Raw genomic sequence first — 20,145 nt, forward strand, 5'->3', positions numbered from 1 at the left:
TAAGATTTCCCCCAGACCAGGTACATAACAGTAAATAATAAGAGATACTCTGTACCCAAAGAGTTTGAAGTGTTCAAAAATCAAAAAGTGGGTAAAGAGGCATATCATTAGCTAACTGTTTATAATGTTACAGGTTACGTTAGAAAAATCACCTGTTTAGGACTGGAACAGTCTAAGTGAATGTTAGCTGCTCTATCTGCTCTGAATCATCAGCTACAGTCATTTCAGTTTGCTCCCTCTAGAGAAATTTGTGAAAATAAAACACCATGGGAGGAACACGACAGGGCCCTGATTCTTCTTTTATGATGAGATCTGATTGTCTGCCTGATTTTAGAGAATTTACAAATGGAGTCGTGTCTGAAATTCTGCTGTGTTCATTGACCCCACATACAACACATAGAGGCACTCAGAGGTTACTGATAAAACTTTTATTATCATAAGTCAGTTTCATTGTTTTGCACACAATACTGCATGTTAACACAACGATAAGTCATGCATCACAACACCTGTCCTCCATCTTTTCTCTCTCTTCTCAACAGAAACCTTACAGTACCTGTAAGGACATTTAATATTCATGGAATCATCACAGCAAAACCAAACTAAAAAGGCTCGAAAGTACCACAGATTTGAAGTATGGAAACTAAAATCATATTATACAGTATGTATGCCATATACAATTTATGAAAAACTGAGTCGAGAAGGTTCTGGGAAAAAAACAAAACAACCCATTAGTTGGGACTCATGCTTACTTTGCTTTAAGGAGCATGTATGGTAAAGACACTTGAAATGAATGTGGAATATAGATGCTTCTCTTGAATACAGATGTAAAATTATTGGCTGTATATGTCATTTGACTTTGCTTGGCTAATAAACATTGGTCAGCCACTGTGATAGGCAGGACGTGTCAGGAAGAAATACTTCTATCAAAGATGACAGTTTATGCCGGGATCGGACAACCCAACACTTTCACACTCACGTGAAGGTCTCGATCTCTGATCAGGTGATCCAAAATGCCTTAAATTCAAGAAAGATCAGACTACGAGCCAAGAATTATGTCCATATTCAATGATTCCACACCTCCCCAGTTTACAGCAGATGCCAACGTTCAGCGCTAAGACAAGCAGTAGTGTGCCCTTCATGAAGTGATGCAGAAAGTAAGGGTGTGGAGGTCGATCTTTCCCCAACCGAAACCAAGTGATTTAGCTGGCTAACCCCAACTATAGTCTATTTAGCCATAAATAGCATCTGTCTCTAACATTAACCAGGCTATAGTTGTCAGGCGCAGATACTGTAGATAGCAATAAGAAGGATACAACTGGCTGAAATGAGTTTCCGACGCAGTGTCTCTGGGCTCAGAAACGGGGAAAGGAGTTCCGACATCCAGACGGACGTTGGAGTAGCTCCACTGGTTCATGTCGAGCCAGTGGAGGTGGTTCAGGCATCAGCATCAGGACACCTTCTGCTAACTTCCTTGGTTTTCTGGGAACATCCAAATGGGACAAGACCTCAGAAGAAATATACAGGGTTAAGGAGCTTTGACACCGAGGAGGAGCTCCACTGCTCTTCCCTCATAGGAGCTAGTTAAGGGGGTTCAGGGATCTGATCTGTGGAGGTTTTTTCCCAGCAGTCCTCCAAGGAGGACACGCATGGCAAAACCCAGAGGTTGTTTGAGGGATCAGTTATCCCATTTGGATGTTATGCATATCATCCAAAAGGTTTCTTTTACTTTTGTATTGGTGGGAAGTCTCTGGTTGCATCGGACCAGTCCAGTTGCTTATAACTCCTAGATTTATCATGACCCGGATTACTGATAATCTTCAGATACCTAGGGATAAGGATTTTTGTGAACTAGCTCGCCTCGCCTGTTGCCACAGCAAATTGACTCTGAATAAGTAGTGGAAAACTGATTAACAGATGGACGTATGCATTCGTTGTGAAGCCTGATCCTGAATTAGGATTTAATCAAATTGTAGAATTTTGGAAAGTTTGTGGAAGTTTTCTGAAACTAGCAAGAAATTTCTAAAAACAAAGAAGAAAAAGAAGATAACTCGACTGAAAGAGAATTACAGTGTGGCTGCACCCTAAAACTTTCCGGGTACCAAATCTGATTGCTTCAGTAATTAAAAATAGAAGAAAAAAACAATAAAAACCAAAAGAAGTGAATTCATTCTTCAAAGACAAAAAGACAGGCAGGTGTTGTGGCACAAAGTTACCAAATCTATCAAGTTAATCTAGAAAGCTCTCTAAGATACTTAAATTGTGCTTTTAAATCTACTCACACATTTTCGTTTACATGTGAACATGCTTGAGAGTAGAACAGCCCCCTCATCGTTTACATTGTAAAAGTCATTATTACTCACATTATTCACCACCAGGAAACAGAAAACACAAGGACTGAGGAGTCCTGCATGGGGATTGGCATGCAAAACATCAGTTCATGCATCTGCCTCGCCTTTAGAAAAAAACAGTATAGGATGCAGAGGTCTGTGAAGGCAGGTCGCTTGTTCATCCGGCAGAGATCCAAAATGCTTTACAACGTACGAACCTTACGAAATTTAGCAAAATCTCGATAAACTCTTATAAAAACAAACCAACAGGGGGTGGAGGGGGATCATACATTCCTTCATCGACTGTTTCCCCGCCTGTCATGCTCACTGCAGAGAAGCAGTGTTTGGATTGGTCAGTGTTGTCTGTTTGTGTGCTTTTCATTTCCATTAAAAACACTGAACATTACAGTCTATTCAGCCTTTGTCGGCCCTGCATGCACAACGGATGCTAAAGGTGCTACAATTAGTATTTTTAGACAAGGAACTTGAGACGCGATGAATTCTTTCCTCACACCATTGAGTACTTTTAGTCTTACTGTTCCTCATTTCCCATGAACCTCCCTGCTTTCTATGTTGTGTTCATGTCATGTGGGATCGAAGGCAGCAAAAGATACCAATGTTTGCGACAACTCGGGATGGTGGCTGTGGGTTCTAGTGCCTGGTCACACCAGAAAGTAGTACCATGAAAGTCATTTGTGAATCCATGTGAGATGGATAGTGCTGGAAGCTTGGTGAACAAGTGACTTCTTGCAGCACTAGTTGAGCCGCTGTGGCTGGCGAGCTAACCGCAAACGTGCATCACCATGGTAGCTGACTTGCTGCCAGCTAGCTAACAACCAGATAGCAAATTACCCGGCTTGGTTGCTAACCGGACAAAAAGTTATCAGAGTTTATTCAAGAGATCGTACCTTTAGATTCTGGCAGTTTATACCCTGGCAGAGGAGGGTTCTATAAAACTGGATGATGTGACACAGCTAATATGATATATTCATCTATTGATGATTGCGGTTCCACGCAATCCCCGTCAAGACAGTTTCCAATCAACACAAAAACTGTAACTGTCAGACTCCACGCAACCTTCCAGTTGGCGAAAGATCTGGATAGATGTACTTTGCATCGATTTTGCTGACATGAATGAATTCTGGTCTGAAGTGAGACTGTCATAAAAGCCGGGCCCTTACTGAACAGAAACCCAAGAGAAACACAAAGATTAGCTACAATTCTTAAAAGTATATTAAAGTAATGCTACATAGCTGACAACTTTGCTTACAAAGCGAGCTGTTAAAGGCTACTCATAGGTGTAAACCCTGGCTTTCTGGTGGTAGTTAGAACCTGGGTGTTGACAGGTACGCTATTTACAACTTAGAAATGAGCGATTACAGTCCCACATGACATGAAGTCAAAGGTACGGTCACGTTAGCCTTATGTATAACAAGACCGCCACACTCAGGTCTGATAAAGAATATGATGTCTAGATCCTGATGTGGGTGGATATCGAGCAGTGTAGTATGAATCCCTTACCAACGAGACTCCCTGTGCTCCTGCGTTCAGGATCACTAAAGGGTGAAACACAGGGCCCACATTCGATGTGTTTCAAACCTCCCTCGGCTACCGTTTCGTGCGTAAGCCCACATACTGGCAGCATCAGCCCTCTTATCAGCACAGGCTGACGAACTGCTCTGAGACAGGATATGCTGCTGTCCTTGTTAATGCTTTCGAAAAGAACCCATTTTATTACATCGCTCTTTGAAATGGCAGCTACGGTACTTTGACTACTTATAGTATGTTCTGTGTGTGTGTGTGTGTAACAGGCATCGTATGATGAATAGCTAACCCTGTCTCTTTCCCCTCTGTGAACATCCTAATTAGCACTTCTATAACCAGCAGCTTCCCCCGCTTCTCCTTTCCTAAATATGACAACAGGTGAGGAAACGCTCTCCACTTGTTTTGCGCTATAAAGCAATCCAGCAAAGCCTCCTCTCCTGTACACGTCTGACCTGTAAATCCCTCCCCGTGTGAAATTCAGTGCAGTGGCTGGAAGGGTTCTTGTAGCCTTTTGTGTCTCGAGTGATCTCGTTAAAGTCTAAAAGGAGCCGCTTCTTCGTGGCAAAATGCTGCATGTGGCACCTTTAACATCCGCATTAACAAAGAACAAAATACAGTAAACATTTTCCTCAGTCCAGGAGAGGTGGTGCTGTCCAGAGGCAGCCGTGGCGGCGGCGCTCACGGGCCGAACGGCCTGGAAGACTGGTACTCGCTGGGCACTTTGGGCTTGATACCCTTGCTGTTGTAGTAGTCAACCACCTGGTTGGGCACTTCTGCAAGCACACTCTTAGCCAGAGCAGCTGGAGAGGCCTGAAGAGGAGGAGAAGGAGGCAACATCAGTCATACTGTGTAAGGTACATACACATCTACAAACGTACAACTGCAGATGAAGCTCTTCACCTCTCTCTTCTGACATGAAAGTGTTGAAAGGATCAACAGTTCTCTCTTTGGTGAAGCTGTAGTGTTTTACAAAGACACAGAGTGTTAAGCGGGGATTTTTCTCACTAAAATTCTTTATGGATCTGCCACGATCTGAAATTTGAGAGTTGGCAGCTGAAGAGCAACTTTTCCCCCCTGAGGGTGGATCCAAGGAAGCCATTTCAAGTAGCAGTCGCTCTTATTTTCTTATTCTCACAACCCAGTAGCTCTAGTAACTCTAGTTTTTTTACGTAGTTGAATGTAGCACAAAAAAGCGTATCAAGCTGAACTTTTCCCGGCGTTGTGCTCCTGGTTGACTGGATGAGCGGTGGCGGGGGATGCTGGTATGTTTTTAGAGGTTCAGTTCGCAACGAGCGAGCACCCTGTCACACCTCTACTGTCTTTGGTCTGTATCCGTAAACAGACCATAGTTCAACAACTGCACGTCGGATAGCTGTGAAATCTGCAGTGGACACTCATGGTCCCCAGTGGATAATCCTAAAGGTCCTAAAGACCTCCTCAAACCCCTGACATTTCCACTAGAGCCGCCATCAGAACAAAATTTCAAACACAATAAATATCAGAATCTGCTTCTGCTCTTTGGAGGATGAACCAGTTAGATTTTAATGACCCTGTGACCTGTCCTGCACCACCCTCAGGAGAAACTCTACAGTGCAACACTGTTATAATGTGGGCTGTAATAATGATCAATGATACAGGACGTACCAGTATCCCTTCATCCACACCACCCATAATGTTCCGAATGTGTGTGTTTTTTTTTTTTTTTTTCATTGTGGTTATACTGTATAAAAGTGGCTAATGATAAAATATATTTATAACAAGACATAGTGATCCTGGAATTGCCTTTTTTTTCAGAAGACGTGTTTCCCATTCCTTAACCAGACTGGGGGGGCCTGCCACAGTTTCACAATGAACCGAAAACATTTTTACACTTCTCAACGTTTCTCATACATTGATTTATTTGTGGCGCCTGCCACGATACCGGCATTGACTGCCAATTTTATTATTTCCATCGGTTAAAATCTTTGCAGAGCTGTGCGAAATGCATCGATTCACTCAGCCCCGTAAAAATCCATAAAGATTTTACCGGCCCTGTCAGTCTCTTCACCGACCCGCTCTCCGTGCCTGTCATTCAGGACGCTGCGAGAGGCGTTGCCGCCCGCAGGTTCCCGCACGATGCTGCCTGCCTCTCAGTTTCCCCGGCCAATCACAATATGTAATCAAACAACCAAATAACAACCTTCACCGACCCGCTGCTCATCTCTGCCTCGTTCTGCTGCTGTCACCTGCAGTGGAGCTGTATATTGTTCATTAGTTATCTGTCACAAAGTACTTGGCGAGTAAAATATTTGCAGTCGAGCACCTTTATATGTTATTTAACGATTCATTCAAGACAGAACCTGAAACCAGTGGCAGCGTGGAAGAAAGAAATCGAGGTGAAAAAGGGTGGATCGCTGAAAATGATAGGCAGGAATAGAGACGGTTAGCAATGGGCTAAAATGTTAGCCCAAACAAAAACAAATATATGCACATAAACATACGTACGTACGTACTGTACTGCAGATTGTGTGGTAAATAAATTGTTATTCTGTATTGTGCAAGGTTTACACTGTTTCATCCTTTTGGAAGAAATCACAGGCAGTGTCAGTCAGAGATGCTCGTCTCTGCCTCGTTCCGCTGCCGTCAAATGAAAATGGCTTCCTTTTGGGGCCAAAGCAGAAACTCTCATTCATCACACAGATTAAATCCAAGAGGGAAAATATATTCAACGTCTGTGAAATGAGTCCAAGCTGGGGGGATATGTCTCCGCTGTACTGTACAGACTGTAACCTTCAGACTTGTTAAAGGCTGAAGAGTCATATGAGAGAAATAAAAGATTTCCCACTGAAGATTAGCTGGCAGATTGCCTCCCCGTGTTCCTTCTTCAAGGCTGAAAACTGATTTCTTCAATATCTTCACACGCTCTCCTCTCCTCTCGTCCTCCTCCACTTCCAACATGCCCTGGTTCTGAGTTTAAAACACACTTTCTACGCTCTTCGTGGCTTATTACTTTCCCAACACTTTACTGTCATCCAGTGATTTTTGGGTCACACGAAGTTACAGTATATACACACTCACTGTTCCATTTTCTATCGAGAATAGATGTTTCAAATGAACACACCACTGGTGCCAGTATTTAGCTTCTTTTTTTTTTTTCCTTTATGCTGAATGTGTTTGTAATATTAACACAGCACTGACCAGACCAGGATATGAAAATGCAGTTTCCAGGGGACAAGGTTGAAATAAGATGTTTACAATTGAACTGTCTTTGTACCTTCCGTAAATTTCAGAGGAATTAGAAATCCCAATTTCTGCATTTTTAATATGATCTAAACTTGACAATTACATTTAGGTTCATTGATAGAGACCTGAGATAAAGCTGTATTTAAAATATCTAACCACTAACAACTGACAAAATAAATCTGTAAACAAAGATTCTCAAGAAATCAAGAGTGAGCTGGAAAGAAATTCAGGGTTTAGGGATGAATTAATGGCTGGTATAACAAAACCAGGGAGTTAATGTAACCTCCTTCTCAGAGAGATGTTGATGTTCTAGACTGTTTTGAAAAGAAATCTCAACTTTAGTCTTATTTTATTGGAGAAAGTTATTATATAAAGTATGAAAGGCACAACAAAATGCAGGCAAGGTAGGTGTGAGCTGAGTGTTGTCAGCACAGCTACAGAAACGAATACTGTATCTGAATAATGAGACCCAGCGAAATTAGTGTAGAAAAAAAATGATGGCCCTATAACCGTGCCTTGGGGAACTCCTCAAGCAGGAGGAGTTTCTGTTTGATGTAAAAGTGTTTCAAGCAGAAAAGATTAAAACATGATGATTCTTTTATTTCAGTTTAACCAGGAACTGATTTTTGATTTTGATTTTATTAGATCTGCTTTATGTCACTAACGTGTTTGAAGTTCCGGAAAGGGACGAACTGGACGATGTCCCGCAGGACGGGCTCTCCTTTAGGCGATCGCAGGATCCCATCGTCGCCGTCCAGCATCTGCATGTCGCTGAAGTCGGCGTTCCCAACCCCAACGATGATGACGGACATGGGGAAGTGGGAGGCCTGGACGATGGCCTCCCTTGTGTCAGCCATGTCAGTAATGACACCGTCTGTCAGGATCAGCAGGATGAAGTATTGCTGGAAAAGTGAATATCAAGATAAACATTAAACTTCTCTCTTCTCTCTTCTCTCCCCAGTTCACTCTCCTGTCACTTAGTTCTTCAGTCAAACTGTCCAAAAGTTTCAAAATGTCTACAATTTCCAGTAATTTCCGAGGACCAGACCTGACAGTAAAATATCCCAACCTGTTATGTCAGTATAGATGTATTTTCTTTAGTCTTTCGTCTTCTATATACTGGACATTTCTGCAACAACGCTGGCACAAATTGGATGAAGAGAAACTAATAAATAAATTCACTTTCTCCCAGATTCCCTGATCTTTATGTTTCCTGACATTCAGTTCAACAACAAACTAAAACAAGCTCAAGGAAGTTATTTCCTGAACCTGTGCCTTGCCCAGGAATGCGTCACCGGGACAGAAACAGTATTCACCCTACTTGCTACGCCAACCTTCAACGTATTCCACGATTAAACGAGCATAACAACCTTTGTGGTTTTGTTGGAGGTTGCCAGTTTGATTCCCCAGACTAAATAAGCCTGTCCAAACATAACTGAATGACAGTCCCTCCCTGTCCTTGACGAAGGGACTTTGATGTGGATAGCTTACAGGTGGGGGATGCAGACTTTCCTTGGACAATCCCAGACCAGCTTGGTCTCACTAGTCACACCACAGTCTGCTGCTGTCTGGCTTCTTCCATGGCACTACCAGACAGCTTCTATTGTGGTATTATGAATAAATGAAACAACCTGCTCTCACCATGGCCTCTTTGGTGTGGACCTCCTGCGAGGCGGAATTGGCGACCTTCTGGATGATGGGGGCGATGTTGGTTGGACCGTAGAGCTGCAGCTTGGGGAGGCAGGCCTGGTAGGCCTCCACCACGCCCTGGATACCTGACAGGACACAAAATCTAAAATTTTAATCAGTGTCAGGAAGTACCGATAGCACAGAGCCAGAAGCTTCTTAACCTGAGGTTTTCCCAGCTGGTTTAGATTTGAATAAAGTAAGAAAGCCTTAACTCTACACTGAGTCCTAAAAAAGCTGTAAGCAGTACCTCAGCAAACAGTCAGCTTTGGCTTTCTCAGCCTCGGGTCTTTTTAGAGAATTCTATTCAGGAAATGGTCTTTCTTGGGTTTAGGTAACATAGTGAGTATCAAATGTTGAGATTCATTTTCAACTCACTCTTCAACGGACAACTAACTGCTTTTTGCACTTACAAGTCAACAGTTCCACCACTTTCACACACCCCCCACACACACACCTTTTTAACTGAGAGTTCATCTGCTTTATAGTGATTACACTTCAATCTTTTTCAATACAGACTCTGGAGGACCAGTCAAGTTCACTCTGTCTGTCTCTGGATGTGTTTAGAGGTGTCCCAGCATGCCTGGAGGCAGCAGTGATGTCATTCAATGTCTGAAGGTCACCATGAACACCATCTCCTTCTCTCACACACACATACACACTCAGTCTTAATTAAGAGTGCCGGTGCCGAAGTGTCTCTCTGAGCTGATCAGTGACCTTTAGCAGCCAAGAGGGCGAGAGACCTTTAGCTGAACAGAGTCGGTCTCCCTCTCTGATCCAGTAAACATGAACGGGGGGTACCTGCAAGCAGGGGGGAACTGTAGACTACATCCATCAAAAGAGAAAAAAATCCACCTTCAAACAGCGACGAGTCTGTCTGATATTCATGTTTTCTCTTAGTTTTCAAGCCGAGTCTCTGTGTTTAAAATTCAATGTCAGGAGGAGACTGAGGAGCCGTCAGCTGATCAGACCTCAGTGCTGATCAATGCGATCAATACAGAGGCGGCGATCGGGAGAGAAGCAGGGACACTGAGACCCAGAAATCTCTCTCTATTTGTTATATCGTTAAATCAATAAGTAAAAAGAGATGTTCATTTTTTTTTTCTCTTTCCAGGATCTTTGACTTGATCAATTATTAAAGGATTAAAGAATATTTGCCCCGAGGCTGCGAATACACAAAGAGTCCAAAAGTGGAACACGGAGGTTTTACTGTGTATAGTCAATCTTGCATAAATGTTCATGAACATGACATATTAATAATAAAAAAATAAAAAAAGCCTTTTTATCTGGTCAGACATGAAAAGACTGCTGCTGTCTTCATTTATGGCTGAGGTGGAAAGTTATAGTGAAACATAAAAAAAGGACCATTTGCATCATTTTGAATGCATGAAATCTAAAATATATAATGCAATATAATAATTCAAAATATTGAACTATAAAGTGACGACAGCAGGAGGAAACATATTCTAAATGTGAATTAACTCGTTTGTGTGCTTTAAAACTATATTTTTCAAGATTATATCTTATAAAAATTCTCATAACAATACCAGTGTTGAAAACCATGTAAAGCACATTGTAACTTGATTTTGACAAGTGGTGTGTAAATATTATTATAATTATCTTTATTATCATTACGAGTACAATGCTCCTCTAATTAGTTCATACTTGTCTGGCACCTTGTTTTTCATTTAAATACCTTTTGTGATCATCACCACCTGATCTCAGTACAAGCGTAGGACTCTTCGTTGTCTTGAGATTCTCGTCCTGCAGACTGGAGCTGAACCTGACGATCAGCAGCCTCCTTCATGCGTCTCTACACCTGAGATGTCGTCAGCTCCTCCGTCTTTAGAGGCCTCAGGTCGACGGACCTACTTCCACCTCCAGTGTCGTCATCAAACTACCTCTCTCATATCAAAGACTTTCCTCTGCCCTCGGACATCTGAGGCTCCCTATCATATATAAGTCGTTCTTTTTTCTTTTCAAAAAGAGTGAGAGAAATCAAAGCACCTACCTGCACACTCCGGGTTCTCCTCGTTAAAATTCACTGCAAAGTCGTGGGAGACCTGAAGGGGAGGGGGGACAGGAAGCCTGTTTGATCTCCGGATTAAAAAAAGAAACCTACAAAAGGATCTTCAACAAAGAAATATGTAAGTACTCTCTCCTCATTTTCCTCCATCATTATCTTTGCTTTACATCTTCTTCTTCTTCTTGGCATCTCATCTGATGCCCCCCCCCCGACACAATCACAGCATGGCTAACATCTGAGCTGAGTCTTTTCCAGCTGTCTTTGATACAACACTGACCTCACCGCTTTATGCAACATTTGATTGGCTGAATCAAAATTAGGTCTCCACTTCTGTAGACCGATACCTGACGGTATTCTGTCCAATTAATGCAAGACTAGGGGGCGGCATCATGAAACGTCAAGCTTTCGCTTCTCTCTTTTGGTTTCTGATTTTTCCTAAAAGGAGAACGTGGTGACAACACGGGGAAATGACTTCAGGAAACCGGCCTGTTATTCGTACGTCACCTGGTGCAGACAAAGACATGACAACTTCACTTGGACTAAGTCTGCTAACATTAGCTGCCTTAAGCTGAAACGAGAATCTGTTGTTTTTTTCTCTTTCCAGGATCTTTGACTTGATCAATTATTAAAGGATTAAAGAATATTTGCCCCGAGGCTGCGAATACACAAAGAGTCCAAAAGTGGAACACGGAGGTTTTACTGTGTATAGTCAATCTTGCATAAATGTTCATGAACATGACATATTAATAATAAAAAAATAAAAAAAGCCTTTTTATCTGGTCAGACATGAAAAGACTGCTGCTGTCTTCATTTATGGCTGAGGTGGAAAGTTATAGTGAAACATAAAAAAAGGACCATTTGCATCATTTTGAATGCATGAAATCTAAAATATATAATACAATATAATAATTGAAAATATTGAACTATAAAGTGACGACAGCAGGAGGAAACATATTCTAAATGTGAATTAACTCGTTTGTGTGCTTTAAAACTATATTTTTCAAGATTATATCTTATAAAAATTCTCATAACAATACCAGTGTTGAAAACCATGTAAAGCACATTGTAACTTGATTTTGACAAGTGGTGTGTAAATATTATTATAATTATCTTTATTATCATTACGAGTACAATGCTCCTCTTGTCTGGCACCTTGTTTTTCATTTAAATACCTTTTGTGATCATCACCACCTGATCTCAGTACAAGCGCAGGACTCTTCGTTGTCTTGAGATTCTCGTCCTGCAGACTGGAGCTGAACCTGACGATCAGCAGCCTCCTTCATGCGTCTCTACACCTGAGATGTCGTCAGCTCCTCCGTCTTTAGAGGCCTCAGGTCGACGGACCTACTTCCACCTCCAGTGTCGTCATCAAACTACCTCTCTCATATCAAAGACTTTCCTCTGCCCTCGGACATCTGAGGCTCCCTATCATATATAAGTCGTTCTTTTTTCTTTTCAAAAAGAGTGAGAGAAATCAAAGCACCTACCTGCACACTCCGGGTTCTCCTCGTTAAAATTCACTGCAAAGTCGTGGGAGACCTGAAGGGGAGGGGGGAGGGGGGGGGACAGGAAGCCTGTTTGATCTCCGGATTAAAAAAAGAAACCTACAAAAGGATCTTCAACAAAGAAATATGTAAGTACTCTCTCCTCATTTTCCTCCATCATTATCTTTGCTTTACATCTTCTTCTTCTTCTTGGCATCTCATCTGATGCCCCCCCCCCGACACAATCACAGCATGGCTAACATCTGAGCTGAGTCTTTTCCAGCTGTCTTTGATACAACACTGACCTCACCGCTTTATGCAACATTTGATTGGCTGAATCAAAATTAGGTCTCCACTTCTGTAGACCGATACCTGACGGTATTCTGTCCAATTAATGCAAGACTAGGGGGCGGCATCATGAAACGTCAAGCTTTCGCTTCTCTCTTTTGGTTTCTGATTTTTCCTAAAAGGAGAACGTGGTGACAACACGGGGAAATGACTTCAGGAAACCGGCCTGTTATTCGTACGTGACCTGGTGCAGACAAAGACATGACAACTTCACTTGGACTAAGTCTGCTAACATTAGCTGCCTTAAGCTGAAACGAGAATCTGTTGTTTTTTCTTACGAAAGTTGTATAATCTCACTTTAACTTCAAGACAGTCAGAACTTTTTAGAACATGAGGTGGATGCCGCATCAGACAAGCAGCCGCTGGGCGCTGCATGGCATCATGGGAAGGGAAATTAAGGGGCGAGGGGCTACAGTTCCACCAGCAGCACCCCGGTGCGAAGAGGAGGAGGCGGGGCGGTAATCACCGGTGTCTGTCTGACCGGGTCCGCCTCACCGCTCCAGGCCTCCTCCACTGACAGAGAGCATGCTGGGAGGGACGGCGAGCAGAGCGGAGCAGCTACATTACCTTGTAGTCAGGAGGGATCCGAGCGCCGAAGCCAAACGCCGGGAACATTTTGTCACTGGAAGAAAAAAGAAAACTGATGACAAATGGAAAAGAGGGGCTGCAGGAGGTTTGTGATTGGCTGTCAGCAGGAGTTAACAAGCTCATTCTGCCACTACTTCAACACAAAGCAAAGAAATTACTTCTGATTGGCTGTTGGAGTGTCTGTGAAGCTGAGAAGTGATTACTTCCTGCTCAGTTGATACGGATCGTACAACGGAGAAAAGTAAAGAAAAGTGAAAGAACAGAAATCCAGGAGGAGGAGGAGCGTTGCAGTTAGTCATTTAAGAAAAGAAACAGCAGCGGCTGATGGTAGAAATCTCTGGAGGAGATAAGGACCGAGCAGAGCAACAAGGTTGAAATGCACCTGCTCAAATGTGACTGTCGTCAGTTCAGAATCCACCTACCTACACCTCCACAGCTCACTGGCTGACATGTTATGTGTCGTTTGGTTGATCTGGTTGTAGTTGCGGCCGACTGTCGTTCAACTACAGTCGGTGCAGTGACTGGAGCCTCTGCGCATCCCTGCCTGTGTACGTATGAAACAATATGCGGCGTGTCAATGTGATCGAGAGGTGCTGGTAGGTGGATTTTTGGCTGTTTCCTCTTGTAATTTGAAAGACTAAAATGCACAGTGGATTGTTCAAACATTGCGGTGCTCCTGCCCGTAGTTTGGAAGGATTTCATGTACCGGTTAACCGTAAGCCATCAGTCAGTTGCTCCTGACGAGCTGTTGTTGATGTGTAGGTCGTTCAAGTCACTTCTGCCAAATTGACCAGATGATGGGTATGTAAAGACCTGAGCAGTAGGAAAACTGTGTGTGTGTTTGTGACCTAAACCAGGGCAACCAAAGGGACAGCGAGGGTCCATCACCCATGCCGAGTGACCAAGCAGCTACCTGGGCCGCATGCTGGGGAGATCCATGTACGCACCCCAACTTTCGTCTCTGGCCTGTTACGCCCTCACCATTCATGGGAGGATCTCAGACATGTGAAACCCCGACATTTTACACTCTACTCTTCAGAAAGGAAATCACAACCAAAACCCACACTGAATATAATGTGCTTCCTGTGACATAGTGTGAATATACTGTTCTTCATGTGAATTTAGTTTGCTGAGAATATAACATGCTCCTGTGGATGGGGTCTGCTGGTCCTGATTCAGTTCTGTGATTAAACAGCGTTGACTGTTCTGTATTATTTGAAATAATTCTGATAATGACATTTATGATTCGTCGATCGACAAAGATGTCGTGTCAGTTAGAATGTGGTTCACCCAATTCCCGGGTTGCTTTTTGTTGCCAGTGTGCCCCCGAGGTCATGACTCCAAATTTCAAAGTGCCCTCTTCACACTTAATTCATATTGGACTCGTTCTCTGTCTCGGTATCTTGTATTTGGTTTTGGTAGCTGCCAGTTTTGTCTGCTTCAGTTCTCTTCTTTCAGCCGAGAGACTTTAAAAATCTTCAGGCTTCGCGCCGGCTGTTACATTATTGAGCTTTTGTGGAGGTTGCGAAGGTGCGATTGTAACGACAGCTCTGATAACTGATACATACACGTCGGCCTGATCCTGCAAAATCTGATGGCATTTCAACGATAGGTGGCGCTGTAGCAACACGATCAGTTAAATGTTCGTAACTCAGTGGTCACGTTGTCAAAAAATCGGTCAGTGTGTGTATTTTGATGCAGATCTGGATCCAGGTGCAGATGTCAAGGTCTGCAACAACACGTTTTAGGACGCTGCAGCCTCGGTGCAGATTTGCTGTGACCCTCTCTGCGTGCTCTCTAATTTCAAACCTCATTTCTCAGACTTCAAAGAAATCTGCAGAGGACCCGAAGACAGCAGCCAGCTGCTCTCAGATCTCGGAGCTTCAAAAATGAGGAGGCATTTTTACTGCAGGTTCTGTCTTCACAGGGAACAAAACACAACCTTTAAGTAAGCTTAATATTGTAAAAGCCGGAGGGGGACAGAGAGTGAAGCCTGAAGATTTTTAAAGTTTCTCCGCTGAAAGAAGAGAACTGAAGCAGACAAAACTGGCAGCTACCAAAACCGAATACAAGATACCGAGACAGAGAACGAGTCCGATCTGAATTAAGTGTGAAGACGGCACTTTGAAATTTGGAGTTCGGGTTATTTTTCTTCATCAGTTCTTCTGGATAAAACATTCAGTCAGTCCTGGAACAGAAGATGGTGAGAATATAACCACCACCTGCTGTTTCTTTAACCTGCTGTAGAATTGCTTTGAGCGTATTTTCCCTTTAAAAAACACAGTCGTCTGATTGGCTGCTGTGTTGGACCGACCTGTCGTAGTCCTGGCAGATCTCTCCCACAGCCACCAAGGCCTTCAGGTACTCGTTGGGCTGGTACGGGTGGATGTAGTGCAGGGAGCAGCTATTACGAGGATCTCCGTTAGAGGCCGTGAAGTCGATGGCTACCTGGAGAGGCGATAACCAATCGCAGATGAAAACCAGTCAGAGACAAGGACCAATCAGAGACTGGATCAGGTCAGAGAGAGAACAGCTGGGGGCTGTTTTCACATTGCAGATGTCTGTGAGTTGCTGTCAGTTTCACCACAGAGACGTTTCCTCTCTAAACTTCTCACATGGTTTCATTTCAAATGATCAATATTTCACCAAAATGTACAGATGAGAGAAAAGTCCAGAAACTGAAAACAGATCACAGAATCAGAACTGTGTTGAATCATCCGACGACCCCTCAGGTCCGCCTGGTGACCCTGTGGAGGGGCCCGACCCCCGGGTTAGGAACCAGTGGACTAAACTAAAAGCAGCTCCACCTGGAGCAGCTCCGACAGTAAAACGCTGCTGAAGCCTCCGTGACTCAGGATCAATGATCTGATCGTGTCAAAACTCATTACACTGCACAACCAGTGCTTTGACTTTGGATACTTTAAACTAGATTTCGCTGCTAATACTCTTGCATTTTTACTGAAGTGGGGTTTTGAATACGGGCCTTTTAGTTGGACTTTCACTGCTGCGGCTCAGTCGATGCTGATCAGGCGTTGCAGTGCAGGTCTGTTGCTCCTTTTGCCTTAAAACTGCATTTGCATATTGGCCTCCGACCACAAACTGCAAGACAATTCTGTGGCAGAGGCAGGAGAACACACCTGTAGTAGATAAAGGTGCGACTGATATTACCGTTACTAGTCCATCGAAGCAAAGCGTCTTCCCATTACTTCTATTAGCAGACCAGGCACAGGGAATGTGTATTCTTCTGTCACACATTACAGCTTTTACTGGATGTTTATTTAGCATAGGAGGTATATACACCAAAGTGATTAAAGATATACAATGAATGAAGACGATCCAAACATGGAAGAAGACAGAGAGGGTCACATCTGTGGGAGGAACATCTTCTCCATTCAGCTGACTGTGAACTAAAACAACCCTCAGTCTGATTTTACACAAAGGGGAGTTTCCTCCCAACAAACAAGCCGCCGATTCGACACACTGCCGCAGAGAAAAACACATCTCGCTCCAGTTCATTATTGAGCTGGAGCTTTCTCACTTGTTTACATGTTCAGTGAGTCCTGACCCTCCTGGGCTCTTTAAACGTCTCCACGCTCTTTCAAAAATGCGCGAGCACCTTGGAGAAAAGAAACCCCTTCCTTTCTTCTCCTGACTGACTGGCTGGCTGAAGAAAAGTGTTTTCCAGCCGACGACGCCGATTAAACATTTACACGTTCAGGGAGAAGGAGGCGGCTCGGCTCTCGTAGCTCTGTCGCTGCAGGAAGTCATGCAGCTTTGCTGTCCTGTTGAGTTACAAGCTTACATGTGTTGACAACGGGAAGCCGGTGAGAGACACCATGTTGAAAACCCTGTTCCTACTGCTGACTGAGAACTCAGTCAGGTATAAAATGTTTCCTGTGCCTCTGGATGAAGTCGCTGTGTTCGGACACAACACAAAGCCAACGTTAGAAGCAGAGCGACTGCACACCAGGTCAACGGAGAGACAAGGTTAGACACAAAGTCGCCTTGGTGCCGCAGACTGAGGCAGAGACATTTTGCCTGTATCCTGCAGCTCAGGCCTGGACGCTCCATCAGGAGCAGCAGGTCTAGCAGGACCGCCTTCGGCACATCAGAATATCACCGATACTCTTCCTGAGTAGATCCTGTGCTTTTAAAAACTAATAAATGGCATCAGCATTTACTCGTGCTCTGCAGGGAGGCAGCGCGCCGTTTCCTGTCGGGTGGAGTCTGCTCCAGTTAATCAACTTGTGTCCAGCCAGCGCTCTGAGGAAATGCTGCCGAAAAGAAAACCGCTCAAATTACAGACATGAAGATCCATTCCTGTAGCCTTCGTTTTGGAAGGAGCCCAGACCAACTCCTGAAAGTGAAGATGTGATTGTGAAGCAGTTTTTGTGTGGTAATAAAACTAAACGATGGGTCATTAGCATAAACAGTCACATATTTCAGCAGTATACATGCTCTTTTGTGAAAGTTTTCATTGGTCTGGACTGACATTAGATTCCCAACCTGAATTACTGTTGTGACCTGCTGAAGCCTGGTGTCAGATTCTTGGTTTCATGTCACAGTAAACTGAAAATCTTTGGGTTTTAAAATGTTGGTCGACATCTGGAGACGTCGCCTTGTGACGGGTAACCAAACGATTAATCAGTCCATTGAAAAAAATCCATAATGAAAATAACTAAGTTGCAGCCCAAAAAGGCACTCTCCAGTTGCATTGTGGGAAACGTAGGATCCAGTGTTTCTCTCATTCAGACACACTAAATCGTTGGAGGACCCCTCAGGGTTTTTAGGAATACCGTCGGGTAGATAAACTTATCCAAGGATCAGACGAGACTCAAGTCATCGGACACAGTCACGGAAGAACGACCGAACAAGCCCAACGGGCACAGCTCCGGGGCCGTGGAGGGGTCAGGACGACCCTCGACAAGTGACTGTTACTAACATTCCTTGTTGGGGAGTCACAGAGCTCCATCAAAAGTAGGGACGATCAGATCACATGTCTTCGCTCCTCATCCGTCAATACTGAGCGTCTGCTGGTACTGAGTCTTTATGTCCCGACATGCAGCGTCAATCGTTGGACCTATAAAGTTTGTCCAGTTAGTGCAGGTCGTCACAGGTGGACCCCGATCAAGTTCTACACTCATCTCAGGGATAATTAAAGCAAAGAAGGCACCTGACCACAGCTTGGAGCCACAGCAGAGGGTCTGAATACTTCTGTAAATGAAAGATTTCAGTTTTCGGTTTTTAATACATTTGCAAAAATTCTAAAAACATGTTTTCACTTTGTCTTCAGGGATTATTCAGCGTAGATTGATGGGAAAAATGGGCAATTTTATCCACAACCCAATGAAGCGAAGGGCTCTGGAAACTGAACAAAATACTGAAGTTCAGGCGCAGTTTTCAACCAACAGCTGCACCGTCAACAGTTGATCCGACCGGTTTAACTGGTCAGATCCCAGTGAGCGCTCCCGGTGTTAACTGGGACACCAATGCTGCCGAGCGTGTCACCCTGGTTACTGTTTCCATGGTGACATAAGAGAGACTGAGAACACAGAACGTGTTTTTTCCTGACAGAATATGAGGCAGAAGAATAACCGGATTATGGCCTTGGTGTGTGTGTGTGTTCTCACTGTAAACTGGATCTGACAGCCTCCCATGATGTAATCCAGGAAGGAGTGCATCTTGATGATCTGCAGACAAAAAAAAGGTTGTAGGGTCACTAACATCAAACGGAGCATCCGTTCAGGCGGAGCACTGAGGTCAGGCCTGCATCAGCTGTTTCACAGATGCCTCATCATCATTCATCAGCTGTCAGTCGACCAGCTGACTGGTAACGTCCAATCATATTCATACAGGTGTAACCCTGACACTTCTGCTCCGTGACACACTCACATCAACACCGTTTACTGCGGCTGCGACGAGACCTTCTAACGTTTCAAAGGTTTCACAGTGGCGGAGAGCTAAAGAAAGTGCAGCTTAAAGGACGGTGCCACCCATTGGACACATGAAGATCAGTTATAATAATAATAATACTCAGCCGGTGAAAACACTGGTGTGTTTTCTGTGTATTGCTGAAGAGTTTACAGGGATGTGATCAGGGTTCGGACATGACAAACGTCCACCACCATGATTTCCAACCTTTTTTCATCTGATTTACCCCCTCATCAGCCCCCCCTCAACGTGTTCCAGATATCATAACCATCCATCTATAGATCAATGATCTGCTAGGCCAACAGTTTCAACAGTTTAGGCATCACTCTTAATAACTTCTTTAGCACTCAGCACTGTAAAAACTGCAACTTTCACTCTTTGGCATAAATAACTATTAGATAAATATGAAGATGAGGCTTGACACAACAAATGATTATTGAAAAAGAATTTGTTTATCTGCTCATTTATAACCTGAGTACAGCCTACAGACCCGTGTAACTTTAACTCAGAGGAAATTAAGAAAAGCAAAAAAATTGAGTTGTGATTATGTAAAATAACAAGTTTCTTTAACTTATAGATGAGTAAATTAACAGAAGTAAAAATTCGAAGCCCAAAGTTAAGAAATGAAATTAAGTAACCGAACTCAAAATCTTACTGACGTTTGTTGCCTGGAAATTTTGCGTTTTCTCAACTTTTTCTTTTTTACATTGAGGTTGACGAGCATCTTACTGGTTGTGGACTCTAAAGATCCATTGCGATCCTGTTTGGCTGTTTATTTTCCCTCATTCAGGTATGTGGATAACGTTTTGTTCAGTTGTGGAAAGTAAATACAGTTTTTACATCCGTGTACTTTACTTGAATATGCCTGATTTATGCTGCTTTCTACTTCTACTCCACCACATTTCAGAGTTAATATATACTTTTTTTTTTTTTTTTTAATATTATAATCATTTTTTTCTGCCTGGTGGGCAGAGCCGGGTCATCAGGG

At 43.4% G+C, this 20,145-nt stretch overlaps 1 protein-coding gene across 1 annotated transcript in view; it reads right to left on the reverse strand.

Annotated features, from left to right (window-relative positions):
* Positions 1-4,550: 4,550 nt before the first annotated feature.
* cpne4a (copine IVa) overlaps positions 4,551-20,145 on the reverse strand; it is a 73,353-nt gene continuing 57,758 nt past the window's right edge. Inside the window, exons 10-16 of the mRNA XM_040117841.1 lie at positions 18,857-18,916; positions 15,541-15,674; positions 13,206-13,260; positions 12,294-12,345; positions 8,736-8,869; positions 7,760-7,996; positions 4,551-4,682 (exon numbers count right to left, since the gene is read on the reverse strand). Of these exons, the coding sequence (XP_039973775.1) occupies positions 4,551-4,682; positions 7,760-7,996; positions 8,736-8,869; positions 12,294-12,345; positions 13,206-13,260; positions 15,541-15,674; positions 18,857-18,916 (804 nt within the window). The remainder of the gene's footprint in view (positions 4,683-7,759; positions 7,997-8,735; positions 8,870-12,293; positions 12,346-13,205; positions 13,261-15,540; positions 15,675-18,856; positions 18,917-20,145) is intronic.

The sequence above is a fragment of the Xiphias gladius genome, chromosome 22 (genome assembly GCF_016859285.1).
Source record: "Xiphias gladius isolate SHS-SW01 ecotype Sanya breed wild chromosome 22, ASM1685928v1, whole genome shotgun sequence".
Taxonomy (NCBI): Eukaryota; Metazoa; Chordata; class Actinopteri; order Istiophoriformes; family Xiphiidae; genus Xiphias; species Xiphias gladius.